At 27.4% G+C, this 9,928-nt stretch overlaps 2 protein-coding genes across 3 annotated transcripts in view; one reads left to right on the top strand and one right to left on the bottom strand.

Annotated features, from left to right (window-relative positions):
* Nucleotides 1–790, bottom strand: part of LOC108688263 (UPF0687 protein C20orf27) — a 2,312-nt gene extending 1,522 nt beyond the window's left edge. For both annotated transcript variants that reach the window (XR_001931783.1, XM_018194446.1), the window contains exons 1-3: nucleotides 665–790; nucleotides 481–598; nucleotides 12–149 (exon numbers count right to left, since the gene is read on the bottom strand). Coding sequence is in view for 1 of the 2 variants with exons in the window: in XM_018194446.1 (XP_018049935.1) it covers nucleotides 12–149; nucleotides 481–598; nucleotides 665–677 (269 nt within the window). In the remaining variant the exon portion in view is untranslated. The remainder of the gene's footprint in view (nucleotides 1–11; nucleotides 150–480; nucleotides 599–664) is intronic.
* Nucleotides 791–7,164: 6,374 nt separating this feature from the next.
* Nucleotides 7,165–9,928, top strand: part of LOC108688246 (signal recognition particle subunit SRP72) — a 10,831-nt gene continuing 8,067 nt past the window's right edge. Inside the window, exons 1-4 of the mRNA XM_018194422.1 lie at nucleotides 7,165–7,257; nucleotides 7,646–7,724; nucleotides 7,802–7,893; nucleotides 8,391–8,499. Coding sequence (XP_018049911.1) covers nucleotides 7,213–7,257; nucleotides 7,646–7,724; nucleotides 7,802–7,893; nucleotides 8,391–8,499 — 325 coding nt within the window. The 5' untranslated portion in view covers nucleotides 7,165–7,212. The remainder of the gene's footprint in view (nucleotides 7,258–7,645; nucleotides 7,725–7,801; nucleotides 7,894–8,390; nucleotides 8,500–9,928) is intronic.

The raw sequence follows: 9,928 nt of genomic DNA, 5'->3' as shown, positions 1-9,928 counted from the left end.
CAATGTTGTACCTTAAGCCATCTTTTTCTTGTGCAAAATCGACAATATGACAATTTGCATTGTGACTTCCTGCAATTACTGCCGGAGCTACTGTCTTTTCGTCTGGATGAATACATGTGTTCCATGGTACTGAAAATTCTACATGATATCTGAAATAAATATATCATATATACATATACAGAGTAAATCAGAATGAAAACATTGACTGTACATGTTATAACTCAATTAGGTATGAAGTCGATAATTTTCTCATAAAGTAAAAAGTTGGTTCAATGACTCTGGATTCACCCTGTATATATGAAATATTGAAAAATTAATATATGCATTCTCTTTCCTAATATAGTTTTGTATATATTACTAATTTTACTAAATAATTGTAATTGATAGAAATTAAAATTTTAAGAAATTAAAATTAGCATAGCAATCAAACCAATATAAAATTATAAAATATTTATATAAATTCTATATATAACAAATAACCTGTGATACAATTGTAAGAACCCTAAATGAGCATCTATATGACCATGTCGCTGTGGCTGTATCATAATATTATTATCTTTTCCAAATCCACTTCCACCACTAAAGTGAACATGATGCTCTAAACATACAAAATTTTATTTACACATTTTATATAATCGTTAATAAAGAAAAGATAATCAAATACCTTTATCTCCCATGTTCCATAAAATAGTTTGGCAGGTTTGACAGTTGTAATTTCATACTGTTTGTCAAAAAAGTTGATAGAACTAACTACCAGTGCTTCTAATGACTGACGATATGAAGTCTGATCTGTTTGGTCTAAAATAGGTTAAGTTGTTTCGCTCCTGAAACGCGCAGTGTTGACCAATCAGAAAATTGCTACAAGATATTTTCCAGCTAGGATACAGAAGCCTAGTTTCCATCAAAAGTTTAATTCGAATCAGAATGTAAAACCCAATCAACTATAGTTGAACATTCCCCTATCGTTCGGCTGTAACAGGAGAATACTCGACTGTAGTTGATTCTTATTTTCTAATCCGGCTTAAATCTTTGGAAACTAGGCCGCTGTGTAAAGTACTTGTTCGAACGCAGTTTATAGTGCTTTTTACTAGCTGAACTGGTGCGCACTCAACTGTTGTACATTAATCTAATCTGACTGTAAGTGAGAGATTTCGATTAATAAAATATCTAAGTATTTTATCAAATACCACAATAAAATGTAAAGATTTCATGGTTTATTTTTGTATTTTTATTAAACGTACATCTTTATGTCGATTTATGTACAACGCTTTAAAGTGCACTGAGTGCGTACCAGGTCTGCTAGTGATAACGTCCATGATGCTAGAAATCAGTCCAAAATCTCGGATGAAGAAAAAAATTGATTAACCGCATTTGTCATGTGACTAAATTGTTCAAATGTGATTTGTTAATTCTTTCTGTGTTCGAGGTCTCGGACCTATTTCTAGGGCTTAAAGCCTGATGTCGTGGACATCGGGCTTTAGGCTCTGCGCACATAGAAGGAATAAGGAATTAGGAATAAAGAATAAACAATTTCAACCTATCATAAACTGTGTATTCCGATATATCCGATTTCTGATTCCTTATTCCATCTATTGTGCACAGAGCTTATTCTTATTATATTTAGCATATCAATAATAGATTTATGATTTTTATTTAAATTTAAGTTATAACTTTTTCAGAATTGGCGATTTTTGAAGATTTTATTGCAAAAGTAATTACGACTATCAAAACTTTAACTTTAACTTTTTGAAAAGTTGACAACATTAACATATTTTATACGCTTGTATGTACTTAGCTTTTTACTGTGCAGACTCGAGCAATGTAAGGGGGCTCCGCATAATAAAAGAAATAGAAAACAAAGAACAGAGAATATCCTGTATTTATAATAATATGTCTGTATTTATAGTCAGATCTTATATTTAAGGCTTCCTTATATTTATCTTTAGATGCTCAGTAGTCAATGAAATAATTCGTAGAGTATCTGAAGATAAATTTAAGAAAGCCTTAAATATAAGATTTGACTACGGGCATAAGAATTTCAACCTATCAGAAATGTATTGTGGAATACACAATTTCTGATAGATTGAAATTCTTATTCCCTGTTCTCTGTTCATTTACTATGCGGAATCCTCCAGCAAACGATGAGAATGGATTAAAATGGATTGAAATTTTTTTCTATCCGAATGCGTATTTTAAATAGTGAATACTTTTTTTTAGATTTAATTGGATTCAATTGGATTCAATTAGATTCAATTGGATGCAATTGGATTGAAAAACTGCATTTCCTATTCAAAATTTTGAACAGTATTCACAATTGTGTTTTTGCACAGAAAAAGCTAATATTATTTTGAGATTGAAAGGCATAGACATATGCTCCATGTAATTCCTATAAAAGAAAAATGCATTCAGAATTGAAAAGCATTCATTTAACATTCGTGAATCAATATTTCTGAAAATCTGAATCCATTTCAATTCATTTCCATCCATTCTCGTTTGCTGAATTGGAAAACATCACAAAAATAATCAAATGTCAAAAAGGAAAGACTTGTATATACGAAATTACACTAATTATTTATTTTTATTTTTTTAATCAATAACAATACACGTAATTGTTTAAATGAGACATATAAGGTCTCAAACGATGCAGAAAAGCAAAACATGTTAAAAAAAAAAAAATTCTCTGATATTTGTGGAAAATACACTTAAAGAATGTTAAAAGTATAACATGAGGGAACTCAAATGTTTAATTAACTGTCGGCACTGTCCGATCGAGCTGAAATTTGACAGGAATTATTATTTTGTGAATTGAACTATTTTGAGGAGTAGTGTGGAAAGAAAAAAATGTTTCCGAGAGTAAAGATGGACCACCTTAATGTCTATACTTGCTCATACATCCTTCTTTCTTTACCAAATTTAATTTTTTTTATGTCTGACATCTTTTTTTCTGAATTTAAAAAATCAGCTTGAGTAAATGACTACCATTTTCTCACACGGTGTAGAATATTCATTCAAAATACCCACATGCCTAAATATATTTAAATTTGGCGTTTTTTTTTTTTTGTAAAATATCCAAAAATAGATCGCAGCGACGAGAGTTTTAACACTATACCGCTCAAAATTATGTACCTACTGATAAAGAAAATATTTTTTTTTATTTTATACTTCTATAAAACAAATAATGTAATTATTCCATAAATAAACAATTTAAAAATAAAAAATCAATCCTTTTTTCTTTTATAAAATTACTTTTTAGTATAAAAGAGCATTTATATTGACCGTATGCTGTATATACCGTAATCTGTAAAAATTGACCAATCACCTTCGAGTATTCCCTTCTTATAGTCGAATGAGAGGGGAATACTCGATTGTGATTAGTCAATTCTTACAGATTACGGCATACGGCTAATATAAATGCTCCTTTATACTAAAAAGTAATTTTACAAAAGAAAAAAGGATTGATTTTTTATTTTTGAGTAATAATATAACGTGAAAACATTAAAAGTAATTTGGATAATTTTCGCACTATTTATTTTTAAAAAAAGTTTGGAAAAATGTAAAAAAATTGCTTATATAAAATTATATATATTAAGTATAGGAAAAAGTTCGTGGCGTTTTTTTAATGCCATCTAACGGAAAAAACGCCACGAACTTTTTCCCACCTAATAAAATTATACATCATTGTGAATGAGCAATTTTTTACATAACTTGATTTTTTCTAAAACTAACAATGCAATTATTTTTTTAATTATTTTTAATGTTCGAATTATTGTTATTTTTATTACACTAAAAAGTAATTTACAAAAGAAAAAATATATAATTATATATGTTTATATGAATATTTATACGTGTTTATGTATGTTTATACATATTTATACATATTATTCATGCATGAAAAATGTTTTACCGAGTGAAAGTCTGTGCTCCCCGCTGTTTAAATTTTTTTGTTTGTCAGTTGTTTAGCAATTAAAAGGGGACACTTGTCAAAGCATTACAAATTAAAAAAAAAACTAATAAAACTCTAATAAATATTTATGCAAAGGTTTATTTGGATTCATTTACACATTTAAAAGTTATTTACCTAAAACTGTAGCAAAATATATCTTACAGACACAAAGATTAAAATCGACATAAGATAAACATCTTTTGGATTCTTGCCGTTTACAAATATCTTAAGATACTTTATTTTTTTTTTTAACATTTTAAACATTTTGTCCTGATTTTGAACTTTGTGTTTCCTGAATTTATAATTATTTCGTTACCTATACAATATAAAAGCCGTTAAGCTAAATTATTTAATTATTTGTTGTTTTGTTTCTTTGCTTTGTTTTTTTTTTTGTTAGTTTCAGAATGTATTTGACAATAAATTGTTAATTCTCTGATGTTGAATTAGCTTTGTTATCGTCAATGATTATCGTTGTGTATACGTCATTCGTTGCGTAACTATATAAACCATTAGCGATTGTTACATAGTTACATTATTCTATGTTGCTTCGTTTAAAAATTTGTTCTCTCTTTGTTTCATTTGTGTTGCAAAAAAAATTTGTAATAAATATTAACCAAAATAATGGTTTTTAATAACTGATATTTTGACCAATATTTCTAGATAATACTAGCTGTTACACTACTAATTAAAACATTTCTTATATAAGTGTCAAATACCTAGCATCAGTTATCAAAGTTCACCATAATCAGTTTTGAAAATGCAATCTGTCTCCAGATGGCCAAGTGAGGACAATATGTTGTCATTTTGCTTATTCCGCATTCAATTTCACCAAACTAAAGCCAAGGTATCCACAAACTAAAGCCAAAGTGTTCACAAACTTGTTCTGATGTCACGTAAAGTCTTCCTTAGAATTCAGCAAATTGCTGGCAAGTTGTCAGTTTGCTGTCAACGTGACGAGTTTATTATTTCTCAATGTATACTCTTACAATTTCGTAAACTCATGAAATTTATTTGTCCTCTTGATGCTAACTCAGTTCACATTAGATTCCAATGACAGCAAATTGTCGACAAGTTGAAAACAATACATGCAGGGCATTAATTTGTTCCATATGCTAAATTTCGTTTGGCTATCTGGGTCCTTGCATATCTCTACATCTTCATTTGAATAACTATAATTATTCATTACGATGAAATGTATACGTAAACTAAATAGTAAAATATCGCAACTTTTTATGACAGAAGGACATCTATATTTTATTACAATGAAGGAAATTATACAAAATTAGCTATATAATGATGATAATAATGAGTGTGCGATGTGTGCGTACGTATACATGTAGCATGAAATAATCAACTCTCAGAATAATCAAACTTTATAATAGACGTAACCGCAATAATTCCAAGAAATTTAATTGTATCCGGCAGATACTCATCTTTAGATCAAGCATTTATTTCGAGAATAAGAAAAACAGAGAATTTATATTTATTATACCAAAGGAATTTTTAACAGGAAGTAGTTCTACTTAATGACCTTTAAGAAAAAAAAAAGAAAAAATCGCTCATTTTTATTCCATATCTTAATCAAACATGTACAGTTAGAAATATAGCCTTTAATGACACCAAAATTAAGCTAATAATAGAATTAAAATGATGCTCAAACATTAATTAATATAATTTCATCTCGCACTTTTTCGATGAATGTCAAATTTTGTATTTCATTCTTTGTTATCGTCAATGATTATCGTTGTGTATACGTCATTCGTTGCGTAACTATAAACCATTAGCGATTGTTACATAGTTACATTATTCTATGTTGCTTCGTTTAAAAATTTGTTGTTTCTCTCTTTGTTTCATTTATGTTGCAAAAAAAATTTGTAATAAATATTAATTGTTTTTACTTTATTTTTTACACTTACACCAAAATTTAGATAATTCTCATCTGTGACCAGAATAAAAAATATGTTTTAAACGTGTTTTAAGCAATTTAAAACATGCTTAATTGATGTTTTTAATATGTTTTAAATATGTTTTTTTTTATAGTACTGTTTAAAGCATTAAAAACATATTTAAGAAAAAACACGATATATTTTATTCTTAAAAAAAAACATTAGTCTTTACCAATCCTGTTTGTGACATCATAACTCAATTGAATGCACGTTCCTTTTCATTCTATCAAGTGAAATTCAATTGAGTTTTTACCTACAAACTGCAAAAGTTCGAGAATGTATACTTCACTGAATCTTATTCGCATTAAAAATGAGATTTATAAATCTGCTTGCGATAACATAATTTTGTTACCAAAGTAAGTAAATAGTAACATCATTATCTGAATGTAAAATATTCACAGAATTTTAGATTTAGTATTACTTGTGTCATAATAAAAAGCAATTCTCTTCTCTTTCCCTCGCGCCTCTTTACGTTCAATTTACAAAAAATTCAAGCATATTTAGAACACGTTTTTATCAATATAAATACGCACTTTTATTTCTGAAATTCTATAATATAACGTAAATACGCGCTAGCATGAAACTTGTGCGTTGCTGAAATCCCCAAAAAATTTTTTATTTAAAAAGAGATAAATATTTATTACATATCGAATAAAAATTGGAACAAGATACAAAAAGTACAAGCAACACGAACAAACTTATGATTATAAAGTGTATTATGAATACGGTCTTAGTATTCATGTTCATTGATTTTTTCTATCTTACAATTTATCGAAGTTTGTAGTAACTATAAACTATATTGGAATAAAAATTCAAATTTCTTATTTAAAAACTATTTTTTAAATTGCTAATTTTTTAAAATTGCAAAATGATAGAGGACTTTTCAACTCAGTTTAGTCCGCTCTATCTTTGTGCGAAAGTTTTATCGTTACTTATCAAACATCCTGTATATATAACAAGTGTTATATATTTAAAAAATAATTCTGCTATTAATATTTATACAATACACACAACACACACACACACACACACACACACACACACACACACACACACACACACATTGTCTGTTATACTCATTATAATAGCAGAATTTCAAGACTAAAAACATGCATATATTGCTATTATTGCTATGATTTATGTTGTTATCTCGAAAGAATAACGAATATAATTCGGGTACTCCCCCACGCATGATGCTAGAGATGGAATCAAAGAGAGTCATTATGTCATAAACTATAAAAGCTTAGAGCACTATCTTGCGATCCAGTCAGTAACTCTTTGATCACGAGCTTGTATTCCATCGTGTTGAAACGAAAAATCAAAATGAAAACAATCGTTATCTTGCTCGCCGTTTCTTTCGCCGTCTTGGTAAAATTATTTTATTTTATTATGTGTATCTCCAGTAATAATCTACTTAATCTATTTCTTTACAAAATATTTTGCATCTTATTTTTAGTATAATTAATTTTTATTACTTCAATTCTGTCAAACTTACTTAATATTCATATACGTATATACGTTCTTAAAACTTTATTTGCCAAAACTCTCTAATTTCTTTCATATAATTTTAGATTGCATATTATTTCTTTCTCAAAATATATTTATTTAACTTCCACAGGATTTCAAAATTATCAAAATATTTTAATGATTTAGAATCGTTAGAAATATCAAATAGGCACATTAAAAAATGCGTTAATTATTAAATATAACATTAACGTGTGAATAATAATTTTATAATACTCTTATTTGATTGTAGAGTGAATTCACAGAGGCAGACCATGCAGAACGGGAACAGAATAAACAAGAATGTATCGATGAATCTGGTGTCGATCCAGGTAAGGAGAATAAACTAATTGCATAATTAAAAAACTTATTAAATAAATAATTACATTAATAATAATGCAAATTTCAGATGTACTTGAAAAAGCAAAGAAAGGGGAACTAGATGACAATGACGAAAAATTAGCCTGTTTCGATACTTGTATATTAAGGAAATTCGGAGTTGTAAGCGAGACTCGTATCACATTTTACATATATAGAATGTCCTGAAATTCAAGAGTGATATTATTACAGCGTGAAACTTCTCGCGAAAAATTAAATAATAAAAGACTTGTGTGAGATTTTTTTTCCGTAAAGTAAGTTTTTTAAATATAAGCGCTTAATGTTTGACTTACAATCATAAGAGTTAAGTTAAAAAGTTATTTGTCCGTGTGACACGTACAGTGGTATTAAATACTAAATAAAACATTGCCGCTGCACATGCACATTATTACACAGACAGATAACTTTTTAATCAATATTTATAATTAGTCAAAATTTTCAACTTTAAATATTTATATTTAAAAACTTACTTTACGGGAAAAAATAGTGTACACTTTTATACTGAGTTTTTCATAAAGTTTTATGCTGTAATAATATATCCTCAAATTTCAAGACATCCTATATAATGTACATTAAAAAAATAAATTAATAAGAAATTAATTTCTATCCCTGTGTTTTAGATGAAAGAAGACGGAGAAATTGATTTGGATAAAATTCGGGAGCACATGTTAAAACGTAATAAATCAGAAGAACAAATCAATAAAACAATTAACGAATGTGGAAACATTGGTAAGTATAACATAAATTAAAAATTTAAAAAACCAAGATAATAAATTTAAAGAGCCAAGATCAATTTTTATCCGTTAAAGAATTGACTGATTCCGATATTCGCTGCCAGTACTGAAAATCTGTAGTACGCTTTTGTGTGCTACAGATTTTCAGCAGTGGCTGCGTTTAGAGAAAATTAATCAGTTAGTGCTTAGTGATTCTTTAATATGATTGGTTCTGTTGAACGCAGCCAGTGAATATCGGAACGAATATAATCATTATTGTAATTAATTTCATAGTGGTTTTCTTAAATATTTTTTTTCTCAAATGAAAATAAAATAAAATAAAAATATTGAAATATTGAAATTGTTTTAGATGGAGAGGGTTGCCAAAAGGGAAGGAATTTAATGAAATGTTTCATGCGAGTCAACGGCAAGCATTGAGCGAATAAAAATTCTGCAAGAAAATCTAATTGAAACTATTAAAGAGATTTTAATGTCATCTATCGTCTATTATACTTTAGATAACATTAAAATATTATCTTGCACATGTGTCAGTACAAAACTGTATTAATAAAAAATTAAATACACGTTTCGTTTCAGCATAAAACAAGCTTTTAAAGGCTAGAAAATTTTCTACTCTTTCTAACCTTTCCTCAAATAATAAGAATTATTAGAACATATATTAAATTGAATAGTGTTTTAGTCTAAGTTATTCAAGAATCAACATAATATCAATTTAATTAAAAATAAAAAATTATTAAATTTCCTAATAGCAGATTTTCAAGGAATGTTTTAAAGAACATTCAGAGGATCCCTATGTCCTAAAAACGTCCTTGAATAATAAGTGTACTATTAGGCACATTATAATTAAATAAATTAAATAATTAAATAAATTAAATAATTAAATAAATTATAAATTGATTTACAATTATGAGGTAAAAAAACACATAACATTTGTAAAATAAAATAAATTATTACTGCAAATAAGTTTTATTAAAGAGTTTAGTAAGCACTTTTCTTTATACTCTTTTTATTTTTTATGATTTTTAATGTCTTAATATCTTTATTAGCGATGTCATTGTAATAAAAGCAAAATCTATAGAGTAACTCCGGCATTGTATACGTCGCATCTAACAAAAACTTAATTTATTAAGTATTATTTACCATTTTTAAGATAAATGAACTATCAGTAAAAACTTTGTCTACTACTATGAAAAAAATAATAGATCCGAAATACTTATTTTTCATTAAAAAAGAAACTTTTTGCATTTTTGCCGTATATCCCATAGAGAATATATGGCTACTCATAGGAGGAGGGAAGATATGTATGATTGAAAAATTTACAAATAATGCAATTATAAGTAAGATGTAAAATGACACGATAATCCATACAGCACAGAAAGATTGCAAAATAATTGTAGATATAGTTGGAATGTTATAATATTGCA

Source organism: Atta colombica, unplaced genomic scaffold, assembly GCF_001594045.1.
Source record: "Atta colombica isolate Treedump-2 unplaced genomic scaffold, Acol1.0 scaffold228, whole genome shotgun sequence".
Classification (NCBI taxonomy): Eukaryota; Metazoa; Arthropoda; class Insecta; order Hymenoptera; family Formicidae; genus Atta; species Atta colombica.
This window is presented reverse-complemented; position numbering and strand designations above follow the sequence as displayed.